This window comes from Notechis scutatus, chromosome 2, assembly GCF_049901735.1.
Source record: "Notechis scutatus isolate UNSWTSFEM ecotype Mainland chromosome 2, rNotScu1.2, whole genome shotgun sequence".
NCBI classification, from domain to species: Eukaryota; Metazoa; Chordata; class Lepidosauria; order Squamata; family Elapidae; genus Notechis; species Notechis scutatus.
The window spans coordinates 48,327,980-48,355,193 of NC_142010.1; the positions used below are offsets into that span (position 1 = coordinate 48,327,980).

A 27,214-nucleotide genomic window follows, 5' to 3' on the forward strand; every position below is an offset into this window, starting at 1 on the left:
ATTGTTTCAGGTTAAGTGTGAAAATCTAGCAGGCTTTGGAAAAGCACAGACAGAAACAAGACCAAGTAGTCCTCGACTTACAACCACAATTGAGCCCAAAATTTCTGTTTGGTAAGCAAAAAAGTTGTTAATTAACTTTTGTCCCATCTTACAACCTTTCTTGCCATAGTTGTGAAGTGAATCACTGCAGTTTTTGTTAGTAAACTAGTTAAGTGGCTTCCCCATTGACTTTGCTTATCAGAAGGTTGCAAAAGGTGATCACATGGTCCAATGCATGCTTGTCACATGACCCCGGGACATTGCAACTGTCATAAATACATGCCAGTTGCCAAGTATCTGAATTTTGATCACATGACCACGGGGATGCTGTAGTGGCCATAAGTGTGAAAAATGACCATGTCACCTTTTTCAGTGCTGTTCTAACTTCAAAAGGTCACTAAATGAACAATTGTAAGTTGAGGACTATCTGTACTGTTCTTGTGATATGGATGCCATAGAAACCACAATCCATGTTCTTCTGTATTGCCAGTTCTATAGGGACATTTGCCATGAGTTGATTATACCTCTTTTATTTACATTTTTGGGCCACTCTGACAGCTTTTACCTGCACTGTCTGTTAAATAACATATCTATTTCTCTAAAAGTAGCAAAATTTTGCTACATTATATGTAAGATTCACCCACATATCTCTACTAATAGTCCCTGTGGTTAGGGGATAATTTTTTGTTGTTTTATTCATTGTATTTTTATTGGTCAATGACCAAAATAAAGTTTTGTCTTTCTATCACTAACAATGAGGAACATTCCAGAGATCAAATAAGCTTCCCAGCATCATGGGATGACTTTACAGGAACTTGTAAGAAAAACTAGGCAAGACCAAACCTAGAAATCTGGGGTATAAAATAAAACTGGGATAAAACAAGATTGTATTCCTACCTGAGAAAATGATTATTTCTAACCAGACACCTCTCAGAAGTTTTTCATATATTTATCAATGATAGTCTCAACCTTGAACAAGCAAGATGGCACTAACATAGCAAGGCTCTATATCTGAGACTGAGTCAGGTATTTTTTTAAAGGGATTCAGTTCTCAGAAGTGTCAAAGCAAAGGACACATTAAAAAAGACAACAAGCTGAAGTTACACTACATGAACCTTACAATTCCTTCCAAATCTATTATTTTATTATTCCAAAATACAATCCTCTCCAAATTGCAGAACTTCTGAAGAATGACCAATAATATATTTTAAACATATACCAATCCCACAACACATTGCTCATATTGTATAATATCCAACCAAATAATTATATTCTTCTCATTAACACACTATACTAAACATGTTACTTCCAATTTACAGTGCTAAAGAAGGTCAACACTTAACATCAGTTTAATCCTGGTAACTGGTAAGATATTCTTGAGAAATACTGGCATTTTCTTGATTCACAAGAGTCACATGGACATTTCTAAAATGAAGAAACAATATACTTCCAAGAACCAAAAGGAAGGCGGGGTCAGAGGGAAGGATGGCTTCTCTAGGCCTGGCACCTCTTGAATAAGTAGCCAAATGATGAATTGAACCGATATGTAGATCAATTTGTTACAGCTGTACAGAAATATTTTTTCAATTCATAACCTCTTGCCAATACTTGGAACTCCTGAACCAGCCATTATATGAAATCCAAGTTATTTCTGCCTTAGAAAATAATCAATTAAATCAATTGAAATACATTAATGTCTTCATCCAAAGGATTTGTCATGAGTATTCCTTAAATACACAACCTTTCCGAAGGCAAATAAAATTGTCAACTCAAAGTCTTAGATGCAGTAAAATAATGGTGAAAAATACCATAGGAATCACGAACATTGATACCAAAGCTATATAGTTTCATGCATTTTTAAGCTGCAAATAAACTACACTGACTTTCTTTTGAATTGCTATATAAAGAAGAGTTGCTCTCTCATTCATTGAATCTCTTCCTTTTAGTTACACGGGCTTTAGTCTTCAGAGGAAATTCATGCTTCCTATTATCCTAAACACAATAAAAAAATAATCCCCATCAAATTGAATGGAACTTCCAAATAGGCATGTATAGGGAATGTGACACCTGTGCTTAAGTTCCAGTTAAATTAATGGAACAAATACAAAGTTACCGTATTTGCCGGCGTATAAGACGACTGGGCGTATAAGACGAGCCCCCAACATTTCCACTCAAAATATAGTTTTTGTTATATACTCGCCGTATAAGACGACCCCCCACTTGGAGGCATGCTTTTCAAGGCAAAAAGTCGTCTCATACGCCGGCAAATACGGTAAGTTGTAACACTTGGGGTATTCTGGATATAATTCTTGATTGACACCCCCAACCCCTTTCCCCAAACTTACAAAGCCACCAAAATGCTTTAGAGAGGCAGCTTCGCCTTTCTCAGGCTGGCACTCAATTCCTCTCCCTTTCTTTGTGACAGCCCCGCGTGCGTGCCATCGGGACTCCAAGGGTGGGGGATGGACAGCTGCCAACTCACTCACTCACTCTCTCTCTCTCTCTCTGTGTGTGTGTGTGTGTGTGTGGTGTGGAGGGTAATTCCGGCTATCTCTGGCCTCCGCCGGTTTTAAAGTCGCTTGGCCGGTTCCCAGTCGTCAGCGCGCGCTGGCCGGGAGACGCGGCGCCGGGTGGAAGCTCGGTGCAGGGGAGGCAGATCTTTCTCTCTTAAGCGGGGAGGGGAGGAGGGGACAAGAGGAGGGACGGGACAGGACAGGGGGCGGGAGGAGGGCGCGCCTTCTTCCACCGCCCACCGGACCCTTTTCTTCCCAAGGGGACCCTGGAAAGCAGCTCGGGAGCTGGGTGGCCCTGCCCAGCGGGGTCCCATCAGGAACTTCCTGAGGACATCCCCCCGCCCCAAGCACAGCCCTCCCGGTCTTTCAAAGAGGGAGGGAGAAGCGGAGGAGCAAATTGCCGCCCCGCCCCGCTGCCCAGAAGGAGGGGCGCCACAGTCCACCCCACCACCTTCTCCCCCCACTCCCTGGGCCATTACGCGGCTCGGGCTGGCTGGGCGAGCGGCCCCGCCAGAGACCCTCCCGCTCCACCCCCACCCCACCTCCAGATTGGCCTCCGCAGCGCCCGAGCCAGGCGGAGGGTGGGTGGGTGGGTGGGAGGAGGAGGAAGAGAGACTCGGCTGGGCTTGAAGGGGCTTCGCAAGTTGCGGAGCTCCGCCCCGTCGCTCTTGCACCGAGTGACAATGTATTTACCGGCGTATAAATGACCCCCCACTTGGAGGCATGTTTTTTAGGGCAAAAAAGTCGTCTTATACGCCGGCAAATACGGTAAGTATGATTAAGTCCTATTGAAAAATGCATTTCTCTATGCAGTGGGTCTCTCTCGCTATATAAGGTAGGAAGGGAGGGATAGAGTCCAGAAAATAAATATATGAGTGAGTTCCAACTTCTTCTATTTGTGTCACAAGCCCCATCCAGTTAAAGCCAAGCATCTGTGAAAGAAGCTTCTGTCAGCATATTCTGAGCTCCATTAGGTAACTGCACATTCTTGAATCTGGAAAACTTTTTCAGTTGAGTTTGTGCACAGCCAGTCTCACTTAGGTGACCCACGGAATGTCGATGAGTTTTGGGGAAGAGCTAAAGGAATCAAGGGAAGAGAGGAAGAGAACTGGAACTGCTTTACTATTTGAGAGCTTCTCACTGGGCTTTCTTTCCAGGGAATCTTCTCTTTAGTATTCCTACTGCCTCAGCAAACCATGGGTATTATTACCTATGAGTCCAGAGCAGCTGAATACAGCATGGCATATATGATCAAGAAGGGTATATACGGAGTGCGACACTTATATGCATTTCAGTTCCTTCCCATCTGTACTGCTTTGCCTCCAAGATTTTATTTTATTCGTATCCCATAAAAAGTATTACTTTTAAACACAAACAGTATTATATTCGTCCCCAAGTGGATTAATTGTGATCGCACAATGAATTATAATATTAATATATAAAATCCTATAGTTATTAATTAAATAATACTTAATGTTCTTACTATTTTCCCTATATATCTAATCAAAGTATAACTATCACTATTATTAATAAATCTATTAAATCAGTTAACTCAATTATTTAACAATCAATTACAACAATCAATTTTCCTTTCCCCAGTATACATATTTATAATCATTATAAAGAGAGATAGTTCATCATAGCACCGGATGGTGGGGGAATAAAGAAAAAATGAGCAAATGTATACAGAAAAAAGGGAGTAAAGAAGGGGACAAAGGAATTTTAAAGTAAGTTTTTAGCTTTCTGTCTCTAAGTTTAAGAGCTTACACTCCAAATGCACCGGAAATGGGGAGGTAAGAAATGCTGAGTAGTGACTGTAATTACACGGTATCTCCACACATTCGGAAGCTTCCACTTTTACTTTTTGTCTTAGCGTTCCTAAGTTCAATTTTCCTGATTTTCTTCAGACGGGACCACCTCCTCAGTTAGATCAGTACCATACTCTCAGGACAGGTATTAAAAATTGTTAGAATCCAAGAAATTAAGGCCTATATAGGAATAGCTGGATTTCTATTCCAATTCTATCTCCATTACAGATATTATGGGTGCTATTTATGCCAAAGTAAGTTTTTTGAACACTAAACACATCTCAGTTTGCAGCAAGCGCATTCTATATGTCACACTCCAGTGTCAAAATGTGCAACCACCAGTGGAGTAAACTTAGCTAAAATTTGCAATTTTAGGAGTTCTCCTGGAGTCACTTCTACGACTCTACTTACTTACCAATCATAGTAAATTTGTACTTGCTTATCGATGTTGCTCACAAATGATTTGCACAATATTAAGACAAACTGATTTCAATTCAGAAAAGTTAGCATACGAATCTAAAGGGAAAGCCAGCTGATTTCACCACTTATCCCTTTAGCTGAAGTCAGTTAAACTGAAGCCTTGACTCATCTGTACACCTTTCAAGCTCATCAGCATCCAATGTATTTTATGCAAATTGTTTTCAATGTCCTTTATGGCTATACAATGAAGAAACCTAAACTTGAAACCACTTCAAAATAAGTCACAAAGTTAATTGGGATTTTTAAGATAATACGCTATATATTATCTATATTGTTGACTTCTTGTACCCCGGACACCTGGAAACTTCGTAAGACAATTTTGTATCAGAAGTTCTTCTCCAGATGTTGACTCAGTTACCTGATGAAAATCAATTAATCCTGCTGGTTCATGTCTCGGCATGAAAATAAAACCACTAAAATCTTTTCACGGAAGCCAGCAGACTGAAAAGTATTTCACCAATTGACATCTCTCAATATCTTTTTTCCCTCTGCCCTGAAGCCCACTCCTTCCTAGCTATTCTCAGAAATCGCACCCATTTAACATTCAAGTACAGGTAGTCCTCGACTTACAACCACAAAGGAGCTCAAAATTTATGGTGCTAAATGTGACATTTATTAAGTGACTTTTGCCTCATTTTATGACTTTTCTTGCTACAGTTGTTAAGTGAATCTGGCTTCCCCATTGCTTTTGCTGGTCAGAAGGTCACAAAAGGTGGTCACATGACCTTGGGACACAGTCATAAATATGAACCAGTTGCTAAGCATCCAAATTTTGATGATGTGACCATAGGAATGCCGCAACGGTCGCCAAGTGTGAAAAACATAAGTCACTTTTTACAGTGCTGTTGTAACTTTGAAAGGGCACTAAATGAACTGTTGTAAGTCAATGATTACCTGTAAAAGCTAGGGATGGTAGCCTGTATCAATATTATGTTATTTTTTTTCTATTTGTCAATGATATTTTCAAAGTAAAGTCCCAAATAAAGTCTTAATTAACCACAGTACGGAGTGTTTGCTGCTGCCTTACGAATGGGAAGCCTGCTTGTCTCCGTTAACCAGAAGGAGGTAAGAGAAACCCCTCTGGGACACATCTGTGACAATGTGCCACAGCCAACTCACCATGGCCAAGTCGCCACAGCCAACTTGCTGTGGGAACAAGAGTTTACACCAATATCAAAGAAATGATGGAATAGAACCATTAAAGAAAGGATGCAAAAGGAGGGACAAAATGAAATGTGAATGACAAAAAAAATCAAAACTTTTTTTTGTTTATTTTAAATAACTAAATTGAATTGTTACATATTTGTCCTGCTGGCGAGTTGTCCAAGCAGCAAGTTGGCTGTGGCGAGTTTGTCCTGTGGCGAAAGTTGACCGTGGCCAGTTGTCCCATTCCGGTCCGGGACAGCTTCGCCGGGGCGGGGGGGAGGCATGGTCTGAAAGCCACGAAGCGGGTCTCCTTAAACCTAGGTGTTGGTCTCTGGTGGAGAACTTACGCCAGAAGTAAAACGCGAGAAGAGGCTTGAAGTGCCCCGAGTCTCTTCGTTGTTTCAATTGAGGGGCTGAAAAAAGAGAGCGACCACCATCCTGAAAGAACATTCCTTGCTTACGGCGCCGAGGCGAAAAAAGGTGACAGGACTGCGGGGTAAATGTTTAACTCACCCGAGTTCAGGCTGCTCTGGAAGTAGAAGATGACCAGGAGCAAAGAGCCCAAGCAAGTGGCCAAGACCATGCGGTACACCCTGCTTTTTCTCATCTTCGTCCCTGCGCCGCATCCCCCGGGATCAGAGCTTGGAAGGAGTTGGGGGAAATCGCGAGGAGCGACGCCAGCTCCTCATGGCCAGGCTTGTCCGGCTCCGCTCCGAGCGGCTGGCAGCCGAGCTGAGCTGCTTCCACCTCCTCTTGGCTCGCAAGCCCAAAAGCTCCTCTGGCCAAGTGGGGAAACCTCTTCACCGGATAGGACCGTACTAAGTAAAGCGGGGTGTGAGAATCGAAGAACAGGAAGAGAGAAGAAGATGCTTTCCTTAGTAAGGCTCTTCCTTTCGGTTGCACCTTCGGTGTATTTTATTTTATTTTTTGGTTTGCCCGATATCTTTGAGGGGGGAAGCGAAGAAAAAGTTTAGGACACGCGACCGGCGGGGAAAGCGGAAAGGTGCCCCCCTCTGTCTTCCTGTCCCGTGGATCAGTCCGACTGAAGAGGGGAATCACAATTCGCAGGCGAAGTCACAGTGGGCTTGTATATACACCGTTTCCTTTTCAGGTTTTATTTATTTATTTTATTTTGTCAAGCGATTATAAGATAACAGGTAAAACTATAAACATAGTTATGAATGCATGAAATGGATACATATAAGAAAAAAAAACAAAACAATAGGACAGGGACGGTAGGCACGTTGGTGCGCTTATGCACGCCCCCTACAGACCTCTTAGGAAAGGGGTGAGTAGAAAGTCAATAGTAGAAAGTCTAAGGTTAAAGTTTTTGGGGTTTGGGGAAGAAAACACAGAGTCAGGTAGAATATTCCAGACATTGACCACTCTGTTGCTGAAGTCGTATTTCCTGCAATCAAGTTTGTTGTGATTAACCTTGAGTTTGTATCTATTGTTTGCTCTTGTGTTGTTGTGGTTGAAGCTGAAGTATTCACTGACAGGTAGGACATTGCAATATATAATTTTATGTACTATACTTAGATTGAACCGAAGGCGGCGTAGTTCTAGGTTGTCTAGATCTAAAATTTCAAGTCTGGTGGCATAAAGTATTCTGCTACGAGTAGAGGAGTGGAGAACTCTTCTTGTGAAAAATTTCTGGACTTTCTCAATTGTATTGATATCAGATATGTAATGCGGGTTGCAGACTGATGAGCTGTATTCAAGTATTGGTCTAGCAAATGTTTTGTATGCTCTAGTTACTAGAGTGATATTACTGGAGAAAAAGCTATGCAGGATTAGGTTTACAACTCTTAACGCCTTTTTGGCTATGTGGTTACAGTGGGCTCTAGCACTTAGATCATTAGAAATGAGTACTCCAAGGTCCTTGACAGAATTTGGATCATCAACAAGGTCTTGACTATTCAGCTTGTATTTTATTTTCTGATTTTTTTTGCCAATATATAAGACAGAGCATTTGTTGGTTGAGATTTGAAGTTGCCATTTGTTTGACCATTCTGATACGTAGTCGAGGTCATTTTGAAGGATACCAGTATTGTCTGTGGTGTTGAATAACTTTACATCATCAGGGAAGAGAACACAGTTGCTCTTAATATGATCACAGAGATCATTTATGTAGAGTATGAAGAGAGTTGGTCCTAGAACACTGCCTTGGGGGACACCACTGTTGATAGATGCAGAATTTGATAGGACGCTCCCAATTTTGACCATTTGTTGTCTATTTGACAGGAATGCTTCTATACAGTTATGCAGGTGTCCAGAGATACCATAAGATTTTAGTTTTAGTAGTAGTTTATCGTGTACCACTGAATCAAAGGCTTTACAGAAGTCTATGTAGATTGCGTCCATTGCTTTGCCCTGATCGAGTTGTGTAGTCCATATGTTTTTGCAGTGTAAGAGTTGCAGATTGCAGGATAGTTTTTTTCTGAAACTTCCTAGGTACCTTCCAACTCTGTTATTCTATGAGTTGCATCTGGTAATTAGTTTGGAGAAATAATCTTATTATCTCTATTGGAAAGAATTGCCTCTGGCTTCACAATGCTTGGAGTTTCCTGGCCCAGCATTTGAGAGATGCCATTTCTCTTAGCCCTTGGCAACTCAGTCCATGGACTGCCCTGTCTGTCCCCGAAGTGCCTTTTCTGTTACAAAGTAACACGGTGTAAGGCTGTGCTACCTGTGGAGTTAAGCCTGATGGACCTTGAGACTCCTTATTCTAAATCTGGTTGGGTGTTGCTTCCCAGATTTTTAGAAAATATCAGTCTTCCCAAATCCTATGTAAAAATCCTTAGGGTTGAATGCGAGATGATTTAAATGCCATAAATTGTGTAGATCAGGGGTCTCCAACCTTAGCAACTTTAAAACTTGTGGACTTCAACTCTCAGAATTCCTCAGTCAGCTTTGCTGGCTGAGGAATTCTGGGAGTTGAAGTCCACAAGTCTTAAAGTTGCCATTGGAGACCCCTGGTGTAGACCCTTCCTGGAAGGTGTTTTAATTTTTTTTTTCTTTCCCTTTTAAATAATTCTAAGGCTTAGAACTATTTGAGCGGGGTCAAGCCTTGGCTAATCTTGGAAAAAAGTTACTGTAGTATTTGGGTGGGAAACCACTGGGAAATCCTAGGGCTAGAGGAAAAACTGGGGCCAATAAAAATTCTGGGACAGGCAGAGACAGAGCAACTTGAAGTATTGTAAAGAAGAAGAAGAAGAAAAAACCCAAGATGGATGTGTTTGTGTAGTTAATAAGAGAACAGCTCAGATTGGCCGACCTTAGCTGGGTTTGGAAGCAAAATTTGGTTGGGCCTTTGTTACACTTTGACTATAAAGTTCTCTGAGGAATGTCGATTGCAGATTAAGAATCAACTTCAGTTTAAGAATTATCCTTAATTTTTAAATATATGTAACCCATTCTCAGTGCAGTCACCTTGCTTTTATAATTCTTCAAACATACACCTCTTACTTCCTGTTAATAAAGCAGGCAGAAACATACTCTGAAATACAGGTTTAATTTCCACCCTACTCACGACAGTTCCTGCAGCTTTTTATCTGTCACTAGTGATAAAATCCCAGTCCAAAAGGTTTTTGCCTGACAGCAGATATACCCAGGAGTGGGATGCAACCAGTTCGGCCCAGTTCTATAGAACCTGTAGCTACAAAGAGCAGCTGACATCGAACTGGTTCGGTGTTTGGCCCACCCGTCTGCCCGGGCTCTAGGCTGCTCTTTATTCCCTGCTTTTCCCTCCTCACCTGCTTTGCGCAGCACAGCTGAGGTTGAAAAAGCAGGAAACGAGGATTTTCAAACGTTGCACACCTGAGCTCAGCACTTGTCACCTGTCCAGGCACCACAACTGATGATTTCTTGCAAACGCTGCACACATGATTGTCCCCAGTTCAGAGAACTGGCAAATCACTCCACTGGCTGGCCCCTCCCCTCCCCGCCCACTCACTCCTTACCTGGCATGCGAGTCATCCAACTTGCCTGGTTTGGTAAGTTGCCACTTTTCCTTTTTTCGCCCCAGACCATCAGCTGTTCTGCTCTGCCAGATTTAGATTAGCTAGAAAGCAGGAAATCCTTGGATTTCTTGCTTTCTAGCTAATCTAAAAGCAGAGCTGAACCTTCCTTAGGACTGAAGCTTTTCATGCAGACTTAGGTAGCCGATTGCAGATAGATAGATTTCTAAGTGAATCTGTGATTCTGTGAGCAACTCAATCTGCTTGAATCCCACCCCTGGATATACCATATTTGCAGAGGCAGGTTCTTTATTAACAACTCTGTTAAATGAATATTGCACAGATATATCATGTAGAATTCATCCAAGATACCCAAATAAGTGGCCAACATACATTCATGAGGAACAAAAGGAACAAACCTACTGAAGGTAAGGACAATACCACAAATGCCATTTTATCCCAAGACAAATCCTAGGATCTTTACTGTAGAAACTAATTTCAAGCCAACATGCTTCTCTGTGTGTCCTGCTAACTCAGAGGCACCTGCAGTGTAGTAATCACTAGTAGGTGCTAAGAGTTTGCTAACAAGCCATTCATCATGATAGTTACTTTTATTGGTAGGGGAAAAGAGAAATAGGAAGCTAATTGTGTCAAAAAGACTATTTGAATTTGCTAAGAACTTTCTTATAAAGTTGACTAGCTCAAAGTTGGCTCAGCCTTCCATCCTTCCAAGGTGGGTAAAATGAGGACCCAGATTGTTGGGGGAAATATGCTAACTCTGTAAACTGCGATGAGTGATGTAAAGCAGGGGTCCCCAACCGCCGGTCCGTGGACCGATACCGGTCCGCGGAACAACTCTTACTGGGCCGCTGGTTGCTGGGCGCCGCCATCTTTTTTTGATGAAAAAGTGCTTCCGGTGAGCTTTTCTGGGTAGAAAGCTCACCGGAAGCACTTTTTCATCAAAAAGATGGCGGCGCTAGTCTGGTGAGCTTTTCCGGGTAGAAAGCCATTTCTACCCGAAAAAGCTCACGGGCCATCTTTTCGAAAAAGTGCTTCGGTGAGGTCACCATCTTTTCGTCAAAAAAGATGGCGGCGCCCAGTTGATGCCGGTCCGGCGCGCGCCAGCTGATGCGTACCGGGCCGCGGCGCCCAGCTGATGCCGGTACCGGGCCGCGGCGTCAAAAAGGTTGGGGATCCCTGATGTAAAGCACTGTGGAATGGTATATGTCTAAGTGCTATTCCTATTTGAACAATGTAAATCTCTGCTGCATACAAAAAAATATTGCTATATTTTCTCTCCAAGCTTTAGGTATCTTGCTTTATATTCATTGTTGGAGACTGAATTTGCAATAAACTTCAGGTAAAGTATCTGCTTAAACTTGTTTTTATAATTCTCTCCATTTCCCCAATCACATCTCAGTTTAAATTGGAAACAGAGTGGATATGAACAGAGTTGAAAGTCTCTAGGATACTTTTCCATCTGATGGGACCACAGTACTGAGAAGGCTACTGTTACTGCTAGGAAGGAGTTGAAACAATATGCTAAACCAGGGTGGGGGGAGGTTTCAACCTTGGTCACTTTAAGACTTGTAGACTCCCAGAATTCCCCACCCAGCATGAAGTTGAGTGTTGGGAGTTGAAGTCTACAGTTGCCCATCCTAGACTTCTACACTAAACTTTTAATTTTGCAAAAGGACTGGAATACCAATGAAAGTTTATTTCTGTGTGAAATGGTGAGGTTTTACAGATGCATGTTGTAGACCATGAATAACATTCTAAGATGTTTTTGTGCATGCACAGACATATGCAGTATATTTTTAGTTTTGACTCCTCAGTTGAGAAAATCCGACTACAAAAGCAGACTACATAAACCTGAGAAACAAAATTCCCTGGTTTGAATGAAAAGCTATGGCTTCAGTAGCCTTCAAAACCTTTATTTAAGATATTTGAAAAGAAAAGAAAAAAGACCTTGACCCTTTTATTTCAATGGCTTTACTTTAGCATTATTTTCTTTTCATGACATTCAGCTCTCAAAGCATCTCTCTGAAGTAAATGCACTCATGGTAATCCCATTTACATTCTTCTTCCTGTGCTATCAAGCAAATTCTCTCTTTATTTTCATTCAAAGATGCGAACGGTTATTGTTGAAACCTCAAAGCCCTTGAAAACCCATAATATTTGTGTATTTTGGTGTATTTAAATCTTGGACCTAATACCCATTTCATTGTTGGTTACAAGGATAACTAAAAATATATACCCATTAAATCAAAGATTAAAACAAAATAAAGAAGCAAAACAAAAAAGCAAATATTTTAATAAATGCAATCCGGCAGTAATAAAAACCAAAAAAAAAAACAACTGAAAGAAATAACAGAAAAATAGCTAGGAAAAGGAGATGATGAGCTGGGTTCAAAGGCTCTGTAAATGCTGTTTCTTCTTATTCCATTGCTTACTGCGTTAAAGGAGATACACATGCTGCTTCTATTAATCACATTGCTGGGAATTTGCCAATCCCTGCTGTAGAAGACTTGATGCAACACATTGATTCAATTATCAGTGAACAAAGAAGTGACTTCTCCTTTCTCTGAATTCTAACCTGATTTTGTTGATTTCCTCTCTAACTTTCACCGTTTTTACAAGCAGCTTAATCACCTTGTTTCCTTCTGCCATTGTCTTCCATGTGTGGTAAATGCAATTTCCTCTTTCTCCTCTTTTACTCTCTCTGGGTGCTTAATATACCATGTCCATTCAACAGATGGAAAGAGAAGCTTAAATTATTTTCTCAAAGTCAGGCATGCTTCTCCCTGTCTCTGACGTTTTGTGCAAAATAAATTGTAAGATAAATGATGTATTAATATACCATAAATATAAGGTTTTTAATATTAGTGCTTGTTCTATCTCAGGGGTATCAAACTTGCCATGTCATATTGTCATGTGTTGTATCATTTTTTCCCTTCATGGAGCTGGGGTGGATGTGGCCTGTGCGTGATGCATCTGACCCGTGGGCTGCCAGTTTGACACCCTTGTATCTATCTGATCATTCTTCATTGCTTCTGAGTATAAATATATTTGATTGCACTAACCATTTCCCTTTATATGTGACTCTGGTTAAACGATTTGAGGGAATTAATCCTCATTTTAAACAGAAACATCCATTTGTCAAATTATTTGTGTATTTAAAAAAATGCAAAACAGTATTAATAATATAAACTGGGAAAAGTAATTACTACAGGTAGACCTCGACTTACAATCACAATTGAGCCCCAAATTTCCTTTGCTAAGCGAGACAGTTTTTAAGTCTGTTTTGCCCCATTTTACAGTCTTTCTCACAAGTTCTTAAGTGAATCACTGTCATTGTTAAGTTAGTAATAATGGTTGTGAAGTGAATCCGGTTTCCCCATTGATTTTGCTTATCAGAAGGTGGCAAAAGATGGTCATGTGATCCTGGGACACTGCAAACGTCATAAATACATGCCAGTTGCCAAGTGTGTGAGTTTTGATCATGTGATCATGGAGGTGCTGCAATGGTTGTAAGTGTGAAAAATGGTCAAGATTCAAAGTTGTAACTTTGAACAGTCACTAAACAAAAGGTTGCAAGTTGAGGATTACCTGGGTATACCATCAAATATTTTTTTTGGGGGGGGGAGAATGAGTTTCAAATCATTCCCAAAGAACTCTTAAAATGTAGAATTGTGGAGTTGAGAGGCATGGTTGGACAACTCAGTTCAATCTTTTGCTTATTGCAAGGATCCCAATCAAAACTTTCACAGCAGGTATGAAAGTTGAATCTTTTTAGGCAAAGGAAGCCAACCACCTTTATGGTAGTGATCTCATTCTCAAATTGGAGTTTAGAAAGCAACTAAAAGACAAAATCTTACACAAGGAAAAGGGAAATGTTGGCCAGAGCAGTTTTAAATTAATCATTTATTGGTTTAGCAAAATTACATTATCTTTGCCTTTATACCAAATATTTTAATTAAAGATCTTAAGGTTTGCTACCAGCTCACATCTCTTGAATTAAACTAGTACAATTAGACATTTTAAGGACATGGGTTCCAATGCATTGATAATAGGGCAAGAAATCTGTATGTGCAAGCTTCAGCAGTTTGTGAGCTGTCTTCATTTCAAAGTGACTCCCCTTTCAGGATTGACTAAACCTAATCCTAACCCTACATCTCATTTAGTAGTAACTAGAACTAATTAATTTAGCTACTAATTAATCCTCAAGATGGATTGGACCATGAATGAACAGATCACCAGTTTACCAAAACCAGGTTGATGTGGCTACAGAAACAGCATAGAGAGTTAGCCCTGTCTTTGCAGGTACAAGGAAGTGAAATACATACCATATTGGAAAAAGAACAAAAAAACCACCTCTGAATATTTTGCTCTGCTGTTACTCTCTCAAAAACTACTTCATTGACAATATTCATGTAAGAATAGATTAAAAGTTGCAAAAAGTACATCATAAAAATAATTCATACTACACAATGAAATGTGGAGGCTCAGATGTTGGTGTTATTGCATGGCTAATCAAACCAGGTTAATTTGTTCAAATACTATAAAGGGAGAATGAGCTATTACATTGGTTTGGGGAGGAAAGAGAGGAAGAATGTGCTTTTACCTATCTATTACTATCTAGTGAAGGTATGCAAGTAGTAAAGATGTTGAAAATGGCTTATTCTCTACAACAAAGCTGGTGAAAGAAATGGATAAGACTACTTGGCTTCCCGCATCTCAGAAGAGAGAACGAAGAATCTTTTCTTTCTGTACAGGAAAACGGGCACTGAGCAATCTGCTTTCCAGTAAACTCATAGGGGGAACTGAAGGTGCTGAATTTGGATCATTCACTAAGATGTATCTCCTGAAGAATGGAAGAAAGAACATTATTAGCCACATTAACTATATTGAAATATGAATTAAACATTCAATATTTTTTTACAATAAAGTCCCCACCATGGATTTGTGGCCAAATGTGGCCTTAATTAAGGAAAAAATAGTTCTTAACGATAGTAAACTGACTAGAACTTCAAAAGTTAACGAAGTAAACAGAGCTAAAGAAGTTTCTTGGATGAGAAGTGAAATGTCTTCAAATAAAAACCAGAAAGTCCAATTGCCTCTTGAAAAAAGGCACCTTTGGGGCAACCAAGACCTGGATCTCCATAAACAAAGTAAACAATTTCTCTTTCAAGTAAAATTACAAACATCAAAAGGATGATCAAGTGTTTCACATTTATAGACAGTTTAACAATTTTTTGCTACATTCAATGAAATGGAATGATTACAGTAGCTGGATGTAAAAATATATATATCAAAATTGTTGGGTTACTTCTTCACCAATTGGAAGTTTTGAGCTGGGTCTTTTTTAAAATGTAAGACAACAAAACTTGTGCTTCTTTCGCTCCTGAGAAAAATGTTGCTTTTCATTCTCGTGTAATTTCATGTTGATTTATGCTCACTTAGCATTACAGAAGAAGTAGAAGTAAAAACCAGGCAGCAATGAAATGCCTCTTTGTTTTACTGCTGACAGTCTGTTCTTCAGGAACAAAACCTACAACAGGTCTTTGCATTTTGATTTCAGACTGCCCATGGACCATAAAGCATGGTCTTTATTTTCGTTTAAGAATCACTATTTTGGCATCCTCTCAGAAATAACTTTTTAAAAGGATAGAAGTTTGGGATTTATGATATATTTATTGTACAAGGATACACTTGCCAATTCAATTCCATTTCAATGTTTGTTTTTCCTTCTGTTCGTTTTCATATTTTTATTGTTGCCATGTTCAATTTTCCAATAGAAGAAACAGTAAATTTGCTAAACTAGTGAATATGGAGATTTTTTTAAAAAAATGTTTATCTTTTTATTACATTAGTGATAGCAGCTATGAAAATACTGCACATCCATGGAAATATGCCACATTATACTAGTGGTAAAGCTTGCATATTATACAGAAGTAAGGATAAAATTTATTATGATTCTTTTTTTTTACTCTGGAGCCATTGATACATCTGTGAAATCAAAAGATTGCCCAGAGATCTCTACATCCTGTTATTTGCTGGCTCTGTGAAACTAGCACCAGGTCTGGCATTTTTATCAAGGCAATAAGTCTACCATTATAAAGAGCCAACTCTGCCCTTTTGGCTGTATCAAAACAAAACAAAAAACTGATTAGTGTGGGAAAAATGTAATAAACACGGACAGATATCTGCTCAGTTTTGCTTTAAAATGTTCAGATTTTAGTAGCAGTCTTAAAACAGCATTCTAAAACTGGGCAGTTTCATAAATATTTCCCCTTTTACTTAAAAATCTATGAAACCTTGAAAGTACATTGAAAAACCACACTGAAAATTTTGCTCTCTTTGTCTTTACATGAAAATGTAATGCTGAGACAGTTAACACTGTTGCTAACAAAGGAGTGTTGGCATCATAGTGACTGTTATCTGTCAAATATACCCTTTGTCTGGAATTGATCTGGTTGGTTGCAGTGTTTTTTCTTGAACCACTTTGCTTGTTCCTTGTTCTTTTCTCAATTTCAGTTTAGGATGATAAAGTTTTATCTTCAGATCTTGAGAAGTTGGTGTCCCCCAGGCCAGCCTATACATATAACAGATTACATTGAATTAAACATATATTATTTAAGGACAAAAATGCATATCAATTTAATACAGTCCTAGTGTCTGAATATTTTGCATTCCTGTGTCCTCTTCCATAGGGACATTCTTTCAAAGAGACATTAGGTTGAGGCTTCCAACATGCATTTTGTCTTCTGTAGGATATTCTCAGACATTCCAAAGAAGGCTTACTAGTTGCCATACTTTGTTTCTAATTTATTAGAGAACCAGATACCATCACCTTCCCTTTACAATTATCATGTATTTACAAACTTTTTCCACATTTTTCAAAAAACCCAAAACTTGGTTAAAATGAAAGTGTTGGAAGTGTGAATACCATGGCATTGATCCTTTGGCATCTTGTAAGTTACTGGGTACAAAGAGGGATATCAATAGAGATTTATTCTGTGTCCTTTGTTTCTCTGCTTGCTTTTTGCTAATTTCAGATCATTTCCTTTTATTTTCCTTCTCAGGCACACACACACACACACACACACAGCATGTACCTTGGGATTCTCTACATGCTAAGATGCAATTAAATAAGTGCTGGGCTTTGTCTATCTTTATAATGTTTTTCCTTGTTAAAAATGTTTTTTGAGCTAGAATTGTAAAGCCTACTTTGCTAAGTCTCAGGAGAGATTTCCTGCTCTCAGGAACACTCATATTACCAGAGAGAACGTGCTTGTTTGTGGTGGGAAGTATCTCTGTTGCCATCAGTTTCTTTAAAGCTGGGTAAGTATATATACAAACATAGAATTACCAATTTGACAGGCTTCAGAACTGTTTAAGGATTTTAAAACTTCACACAGTGAGCATGGTTCTTAGATTCTTTTCTAGCTTCCCAAAGAAAAACATTTAAAAAATTAAATAAGCATTTCAACAGTGTAGTGCTACAGAAAATAGCATAAATAGGAATTGATAATAAAAATATGATTGACGTGTGCTCATATTTATCAGAGCCAAGGATATAAAAAGATATTAATAAAATAATACAGAGCAAAATTATTTATAAAGATCACACCCCCTCCCCAAAAACCCCTTGAGTTTCACTGTAAGAGAAGTTTATTAAAATAATTCCTTTTCAAACAGAACCCCTTTTCTCTTTAAGTATTTTTCTTGGGGAATTCTAGAGGATTTCTATGTTATCTAGCTGGACAGGAAATGATACAGTATACCCTACAGATGTTAAAGTAGGATAGAAATCCCCTCAACACTGGAAATTTACTCAAAGACAAATTTACCCCCAAAAAGGAAAGGATGAAAAGGCAGAATAACATTTAAAAATTGAGTGCTGGACTAGGCATGGAATAGCTGCACTTACTTTCAGATGGATTAAATCTTAATATGAATAAAAGCAAGATATTTTAAACTATACTAAAAGGAATTCATTTAATAAACAAATTGACATTTTAAAAATAATTTATTGATTTACCTGTAAGGGAAGTCCCTAGGAAGATTAATGGTAGTTTCTTCCATCACAGTATATGGGTGTCTTTGATATTGTTTGAAAGGCTTCATCATAGCAAAAAATGATTCAGATACAATGTTGGGATATTCTAAAGTTTGATCTAGGCAACCAGGAATAAAGAGAAAGTGGTATAAATGTTTAGGAATGTTGTAATATATAATTTGTTAAATTTACATTCTTGTTTTTAAATTGACCTTATGGTCAATAAACTTTCTCAGTGATGGTTTCCCTCAGTTATAAGGTTGTTTTACTATGTATTCACAGACATTCTAAAGCATAATTTCTGAGATCAAGCTAAATACATTGATATAACAGAGCAGTCTTATGCTTACCTACTCACAACTAAGCCTGAATTCAATGGGAATTGTTCCCACTGAAAGATAAGGAAGAATAAGATTGCAATTTAAGTTAAGACAGTGCTTATATTTAGTTACTTTGATCATAACAACTTTGTTATGGCATATTGTCTTGTGAGAAGAACTGTCTTTTTGCTATCAGGCTCAAACATATTCAGCATTTTTTCTTTGCATAAGTGATTCTTAATAGTATACTGCTTTTATTAACTATTATTATTGAATAATTGATGTATTAAATTGCTGATTTTTGTACATTTGATATTGGAAAAAAGTTTCATTGATTTGTGCAATATGTGGATGAAAATGAATAAATGCATTTATTATTTATTCTCTGTTGTATTCAAGACTGGAAAGTCACCCTAGCATAGCATATTTAGAATGTGTCATACAGCTTTGAGGCAGGAATTTTTAAAATTGTATAATTATTTAATGATCTGATAGGCTGCTCCTATAAAATATAGTAGTTTGATCCATCCAGAATTAAAGATGGAATTTCTGTGGGATCATAAGGCTTTTTAAAGAGATATTTTTATCCCATCTTTATTATTTTTTATAAATATCTCAATGTGGCAAACATACTCAATACTCCTTTCTCCTCCTATTTTCCTCTCAACAACAATGTTGTAAAGTAAACTGGGCTGAGAGAGAGTGAATGACCAAAAGTCATTCAGCTGGCTCTTCATGCCAACTGCCATAACCACTAGACCAAACTCCTTTTGCACTCAGAGTCATTTTATCTCAATAGCACTGAACCTAGTCATCCCTATCTAGACCCAGCTGTCCCAGATATCAAGAAAGCATCCAAACCACATCTCCTGTTTGGCCAGCAATTGAGACACAGAACTGTTTACACTCATACACTGTATACTTATGATATATCTGATTGTGTAGCAATTGATGACTTCATTCTATGGCTTCATGTTCATGTTAAATAGGAAGAGAGAGACTGTCCAACATTGTAGAACCCCAGAATAAAGGACCATGATCCTTGAACTTCTTTCCCCCCATCACTACTGACTGGAATGACACATTCAAGAAGGTGGGAAAGCACTGAAAAACGCCTTCCACTCTCAATACTTGCAGTGAATCTAGAACATAACTATGATTAATGTTATGGAAGGCTGTGAAAGATCAGACAAGACCAAGAGGGTTGCACTTCCCTTGTCTTGGTCTTGCTAGAAGTCAATTATGATCACTGTGGGATTGATTCCATATCCCAAGTGAAAGTTATCCAGAGGGTTATAAGTCTTAATATCTATGTCATGGATATCTATCTTTATAGAAAAGTGATGTTCTTCCAAGTAAATGCCAGCAAATGCCTCAGGAAATGCATGCAAAGCCCTTTGTGATATTTTAAAAATATTTATTTAAGGAATTTTATATAGTTCCATGGTTTTTGTTTCATTATGTTTTCCAATTTCTAGAAACATTTTTTTTTAAAATAAAAAGCACATAACTAATTTTATAAATGATTTCTAACAAGTACAAACTACCATATTTTTCAGTATATAAGACACACTCCCCCCCCCCGCCCGCCAAAGTGGGTGGAAATGTCTGTGCATCTTATACAGAGTATGTTGCTGAAGCCCCACCCACCCACCTGCCCCCACCCTTCGGCCTCTGCCTTCCAGAAATTTGCCTGCTTGTAGCAAACAGCAAAGAGCCTGGTCAGCTTCAGCACAGCCTGATTAGCACAAGCAGCTGACTGTCAGTTGGATCAGCCTCCTGACAATCAGCTATTTCAGGTTGCAGGGATCACCATCACCTATTGCCGCCTCCACACGCCCCATTTTCGCCCTCTGGATCCTGTTTTCGGCCTGCATGTGCACCATTTTCAGCCTCCATGCCTTCCATTTTTGGCCCCTTTTGAACCCTGCCGCCTGGAACGGGCTGAAAATGGGGCATGCGGAGGCTGAAAATGGGATATATTAATTTATAGCCTAAACTTATAAATTTGTTACTCAGTTAACATAAGGAATCTACTTCAGAGGTTTAAGTCATACATATATTTAAAAATCTAAATGATATCAATGAAATAACATGGACAGCTCTTTTGTGGTATATTGTGGCATAACTAAAATTATACCAGGGAAGAAGTGTTTATTTTAGTTGGAAAATATATTCTATTGATGTCATCTGTTGTGCTGGTATGGAAAGGGTGTATACTGGGCTTTAAGTGGCCAGTAATTACGTAGAATGGAAGAAATGCTTTGAATTGCATGCCTCATGTAAACCATCTGGTCAAACTTGTCATTTAGAGCAGAAGCCATCTGCAAATAAATTAAGGTTAAGGGCATGCTGACACTTAATGAGTCATAACTTCTAATTTTGATTGTTTTTGTGTGGCCTAGCACTGAGCAACACGACAAATTAAGAAAACAATATATCAGTCCATTCAATTAAAATTTTGTTGGTGGTGTTCATCATTTAGCATAATCTCAACTTAATTCATAATTTCACTTTCCAATTTCTGTTGATTATACCTTAAACTCATACTAATCATTATAAATAGTTTTACTAAGAAAATAATGCTACTAAGTCAACATTAGGAAAAAGGGAGGAGTCATTCCTTTTAGTGCAATTTTACATTTAAACGTAAAATATCTTTTTACTTGAACTCAATGCTGATGACCTAAACACATCATGCAATTCACTTGGCAATGAAGTGGAAAAGACCTGCCTTCTCATCTTTTTCCAGAATGTTTTTTGGATTCCCAGACTAACCCTTTAACCCTGTTATGCTAATTAAATAATCAACCTTACATTGCTGAGAGTTGTTGGGTGTGAAACAATATCTGTGAGAAAATGATCTTTTTTCAAATTCTGGTGTCAAACTTTGTTCTTCCTTTTGCTGAATTGCTTCATTTTCTTTCCTCAAGAACACCACTCTAAACAAAAGGCATGATATAAATAGCTCAGAATTTTATCTGTGTTTCTAGGCTATCATTCAAGATTTCTGATCCTGCAAATGGGCTATCAAGATTTATTATGAGCTTTGCTACTAAAAGCAAACCTTTTAGTAATCAATACTAGGAATTAGACCTTTTTTAAAAATTTACTTTCACTGTCATTTTACAAAAAGGTCTTAAACTATACCTTCAATAATAAATGTCCTGTAATGAGTATACATTTTGGAGGTCATGACTATCAATAGCTTTTTTCTTCCCAGAAAATTGTACACAACTCATTATTGCTACACTGCGGTAAAGGACATATGAGGTCCTGAAAGTGTGCATACACATATTCCTCATCTAACCCACAAAAACTCAGTAAAAAATTGAGGATACACAGTAAAGTTCTCCCAAAACAACAGTTTTTCCTGTTATAAAACTCCAGGCTCACAACAAATCCTGGACAAGCTTGCTATTTTGGAAAGCTTTGGCTTAACTTAAGCTCTAGTTTAATAGGTGCTCTTGGGATAGTTTCCTTTTATACTTGTACAATTATTTGACCACACGCAGCATGTCAAAAATTAGAGGAAATATTGGATATGACATTGGCAGCTTATATTTACAGTTATTATAGTTATTATTAGCTTGATTAGTTTCTATTAGGTTGTGAGTTCATTCTTTAATATATTATATGATTTAGTGTAAATCATACTGAACATACCCTAGAAAAGAAAATTCAATTATTAATAACAGTGATTGTTATTATTGGTACTTTATATGTTTTATAACAAAGTTACCTTATATCTTTTTCATTAGTGGATTTATAGCCTTCACTGCATTGTTCTGTTTTCTTTCTTGAAAATGGCCTACAAAGAAAAAATAATTTTGAACAGTTGGATGAAATAAGCCACCTGCCTAAGATCACCCAAGGCCTTCCCAACCCACTGAAATACCTCATGCTGGCCCAAATTGCTCCCCCCACCCAACCAGCCACACCAGGTCACTTACCTTGTGAAGATCTAGAAAGCAGCCTCTGTTCGGCCCTCTACGAGCCTCCCCCAGCCCATTGCAGGCCAAAATGGAGCCTCTGGGGGCTGGATCCTCCACTCAGAAGCCCTGTTCAGTCATCCAGATGTCTTGCCTGGCCCATTGCAGGCCAAAATGGAGCCTCCAGGGGCTGGATTCAGCCCTCTGAGGTTCCGCTCAGCCCCACCACAGGCCTCCCCTGGCCTGTTGCAGGCTGAAATGGAGCTTCTGGGGTCTGGAGCCTCCCCTTAGAAGCCTCATTCAACTGTCCAGAGGTCTCACCTGGCCCATTGCAGGCCGAATGGGGCTTCTGAGGGGGTGGATCTTCCCCATAGAAGCTCCATTTTGCCTGGCAAGTTGCCAAGCAAGGCCCCTTGATGGCCAAATGGGGCTTCTGAGAGAAGGATCCAGCCCCTCAGAAGCTTCATTTCAGCCAGCAATGTGCAGGACGAACGTTACAGAGCATCTGCAGTTGTTTGTTAGGGCGAACAACTGTCATGGTGCTGCAAGATTCATAATTTCGGGCCTTGTTCGGAAACACTAGGGGGTGTTGATCATGTAACTTCAAATGTTTGCTGAGGGAACGTTCATAATTCAGGGATTACCTGTACTCAACAGTGTGATTTCATCAGTCTGCAAGTAATTCTGGATTATCATAATATTGATAATATCTACCATAAAATATGTGTTTTATTTAACATCAAAGCTTCAAAGTTTTCAAAGCTTCACAAAGAGTATGTCAAAAATGCCAAGAAATGACTGCCATTAATACATTTCCAGGCCAATAACTTTAATATGGTATAAAATACCAAGAAAATTGCATTTATAGTAGAATAACTATACTCAAAATGCAACATAAGTGACAAAATCATTTCAAACAGAAACCACTGGGGGGAGGGAGCAGACCCCGAACCACCACACTGAGACACTAAAATCAAACCTGTAATAACTTTATTAACTTGACATGATAATCACTGGAAATCCAATAAGATTGATGATATACAACTTGGTCTGTGTGTGTGGGGAGAGGCAGGCCTAGCCCTTGCCTTTTTCTCTGTGTGATGTGGCAGGATTCAACCTTCTCTCTACTCTCTACTTTAAAGCAATCACTGGTAAATGTAATCTGGAAGCACCAGGCTAAGCATCATCAATAGGTTGATTATAGCAAGTTACAAACCTTCTAAGCACCAATTCCACCCGTGCTTTTTACAATTTTGTAAACAACAAACTAAAAGACTCAAGGTCCATCCCTCCCTTGATAGGACCTGATGGTAAAGACTGCAACGACGACACCATTAAAGCCAACATCTTTAACACATTCTTCGGCTCAGTATTTGTAAACAGCAATGGATCATGCCCAGTATTTCCTAGCCGTACCACAGATAACAACAATGATCTAATACATATCGATTTCACAGAAGACAATGTTAAAAAATCACTATGCAATCTAAAACCATCTCTATCTATTGGACCGGATGGAATATGTGCCTACTTCTTAAGAAAGCTATCCACTGCCATAGCCAAACCTCTAAGCGTAATCTTTGAAAAATCTTTCAGGACCAGCTCCTTGCCTAACCTATGGTCACAAGCCACAGTCATCCCCATCTTCAAAAAGGGAGACCCAAGCCTAGTTGAAAATTACAGGCCAATCTCCTTATGCTGCGTCACCTGTAAAGTCATGGAATCAATTATTAACCAATCCATCATCCTCCACTTAGAGACAAACAACCTACTCTCCAAAAAACAATTTGGTTTCAGAAAAAAACTATCCTGTAATCTGCAACTCTTACACTGCAAAAACATATGGACGACACAACTCGACCAGGGCAAAGCAATAGACGCAAATCTACATAGACTTCTGTAAAGCCTTTGATTCAGTGGTACACGACAAACTACTCCTAAAAATAAAATCCTATGGTATCTCTGGACAACTGAATAACTGGATAGAAGCATTCCTGTCAAACAGACAACAAATGGTCAAAATCGGGAGCGTCCTATCAAATCCAGTACCTGTCAATAGTGGTGTCCCCCAGGGCAGTGTTCTAGGACCAACTCTCTTCATATTCTACATAAACGACCTCTGTGATCATATTAAGAGCAATTGCGTTCTCTTCGCTGATGATGTAAAGCTGTTCAATACCACAGACAATACTGCTACCCTACAAAAAGATCTTGACTATGTATCTGAATGGTCAAACAAATGGCAACTTCAAATCTCAACAAATAAATGCTCTGTCCTACATATTGGCAAAAAAATCAGAAAATAAAATACAAGCTGAATAGCCAAGATCTTGTTGATGACCCAAGCTCTGTAAAGGACCTTGGAATACTCACCTCTAATGATCTAAGTGCTAGAGCCCACTGCAACTACATAGCCAAAAAGGCATTAAGAGTTGTTAACCTAATCCTACGTAGCTTTTTCTCTGGTAATATCACACTACTAACCAGAGCATACAAAACATTTGCTAGACCAATACTCGAATACAGTTCATCAGTCTGGAACCCTCATTACGTATCTGATATTAACACAATTGAGAAAGTCCAGAAATATTTCACAAGAAGAGTTCTCCACTCTTCTACTCGTTGTAGAATACCTTATGCCACCAGACTTGAAATTCTAGAACTAGAAAACCTTGAATTACGCCGTCTTCGGTCTGACTTAAGCATGGTATATAAAATCATACATTGCAATGTCCTACCTGTCAATGAATACTTCAGCTTCAACCATAACAACACAAGAGCACACAATAGATACAAACTCAAAGTAAACCGCACCAAACTTGATTGCAGGAAATACGACTTCAGCAATAGAGTGGTCAATGTCTGGAATACTCTACCCGACTCTGTAGTCTCTTCCCCAAACCCCAAAAACTTTAACCTTAGACTGTCTACTATTGACCTCACCCCTTTCCTAAGAGGTCTGTAGGGGGTGCATAAGCGCACCAACGTGCCTACCGTCCCTGTCCTATTGTTTCTCTTATTCTTTTATTTTTCTTATATGTACCCATTTCATGTATTCACAACTATGTATACACTTATACTTATTATCTTGTAAACAATTGGCAAATCAAATAAATAAATAAATAAACATCTGCACCTGGACAATCCAAGTGATACCTTGGAAGGCCTTTCCCCATGCCTTAAGATTGTGTGATCCTTTATAGGCTTGACTGAAACCTAACAAGCCTGAGAGGTTATGAATTTTAATTTCCCCCACCCCGCCACTCATCTGATATCTGGAGACCTTCCATCATTAACTGTGGCTGTAGTAATCTGAAGGTCTTCTGAGACCCATGGCTCTTGGACAGTAGGGAACAGCCATGGCCAGGACGTGTTTTTTTTTTTGTATAAATCAATGTGCATTACTTGTGTCTGTTCCTAGACTAGAATGGACTGCTCAGTTACTCATGCATTAGTCCTGTACGTGCAAGACTACTGCAATGTCAACTACCTGGGGCTACCACGGAAGAGCTTTCAGAAGCTTCAGCTAATCCGCAATGTGACAGAACAGGAAGTTTTGGCATACCATAGTGTACCCAGGTAATATCACCCCTATGAGATCTGCATTGATTCTCAGTAGGCTTCTGGGTGCAATTCTGATGCTGGTTGTCACTTAAAGCCCTACGTGGCATGGAACCAGGTTACTTGCAAGACTGCCTGTGTCTGTATATTTGTCTTTTATACTAGGATCTGACAGGGTCAGAATGCTCAGATTCCTTTCTGTGAAGCAATGTTATCTGGCAGGATCCAGGACCCCTTCTCTGTTATGGCACTTGCCTTGTGAAACAAATTCCCCCCTTGAAAATAAGATGGCCCTAACCTGCTGATCTTCTGGAAGGCCATGAAAATCTAGCTCCTCCCATTTGTGGAAATAGAATGGTAGTGGAGCTGGTATGTATGTGCTTTTATGTGCTACATATTTTTTTTAGGATACCTCAACTAACTTTTAAATCTGACTTCTGATTTTTCATTATGTGTTTATGTCTTTGCTTGCAACTCTGAATTATATTGGTTAAGATGAGTGGCCATAAAAATAGCTAAATAAATACATGTTGAATGAATGAATGAATGAATGAATGAATAGTGCTTTCCCCAATTCTTGTCATGCCAATTCTTTTAATTCATTTTTCAATAGGAGTAAACATAAATATAAGGCTTCCAGTGAATATCTCCCCAAGTCTTTTCCAGAAACAGGGAAGTTTGAGGAAGTAGATATTTGATCACCTACTATTTCATCTATTTACATTATTTGCAATACCCCAATATTTTCTTTCCATTATACAAACCTTTTTTCAGTAGGTGATAATGCCTAAAGCAGAGAAAAATACTAAATGAAAACTGAGTTAAGGTTTAGAATATAAAAATATAGATACGTCAGCTAGTTTCTGAAGAGATTTTATTATTTCTTTTTAAAATTTTATTAAATATTTTAAAACATAATCAAGAACAGAAAAACAGGAAAAGCAAAAAAAATATTTAAGAAAGAGATCTAGAAAGATTAAATAAAATGTCCAAGCAACACTGGTTTTATTCTATATACTGAAATATATATAATGTCGATTTAAAACTTGAGTAATCAAAATAATATGCAATAATCATATTGTCTAAACTATAAGCAAAATGAAAGATTGTAATCATTTTTTCCTAATCAAAAATCTATACTTCACAAATCAGAAAGAAATATACTGTTAAAAGCATAGGAAAAAATAAGACAGAATTTGGGATGCAATACAAATCCACATGTGGAATTATAATTCAGAACTACTTTCCAAGTCACAATGAATTCTTTATCCAATTTATTTTTAAAACACAAGGTTATTTTTGACATTGAGCATTCCCACCATGTAATTTACCATATTTTACAGAACTGGTTATATTTAATTACTAGTGAAAAGCATGAAGTACCTTAGCAGCTG

The 27,214-nt window shown here is 38.6% G+C and overlaps 2 protein-coding genes across 2 annotated transcripts in view; both read right to left on the minus strand.

Moving 5' to 3' along the window:
- Positions 1-6,771, minus strand: part of CHST13 (carbohydrate sulfotransferase 13) — a 57,627-nt gene extending 50,856 nt beyond the window's left edge. The window contains exon 1 of the mRNA XM_026678177.2: positions 6,500-6,771. Within this exon, the coding sequence (XP_026533962.2) occupies positions 6,500-6,593 (94 nt within the window). The 5' untranslated portion in view covers positions 6,594-6,771. The remainder of the gene's footprint in view (positions 1-6,499) is intronic.
- Positions 6,772-13,662: 6,891 nt separating this feature from the next.
- LOC113417914 (uncharacterized) overlaps positions 13,663-27,214 on the minus strand; it is a 76,813-nt gene continuing 63,261 nt past the window's right edge. The window contains exons 29-34 of the mRNA XM_087954168.1: positions 26,585-26,607; positions 22,070-22,138; positions 21,145-21,269; positions 17,990-18,125; positions 16,400-16,540; positions 13,663-14,809 (exon numbers count right to left, since the gene is read on the minus strand). Coding sequence (XP_087810294.1) covers positions 14,683-14,809; positions 16,400-16,540; positions 17,990-18,125; positions 21,145-21,269; positions 22,070-22,138; positions 26,585-26,607 — 621 coding nt within the window. The 3' untranslated portion in view covers positions 13,663-14,682. The remainder of the gene's footprint in view (positions 14,810-16,399; positions 16,541-17,989; positions 18,126-21,144; positions 21,270-22,069; positions 22,139-26,584; positions 26,608-27,214) is intronic.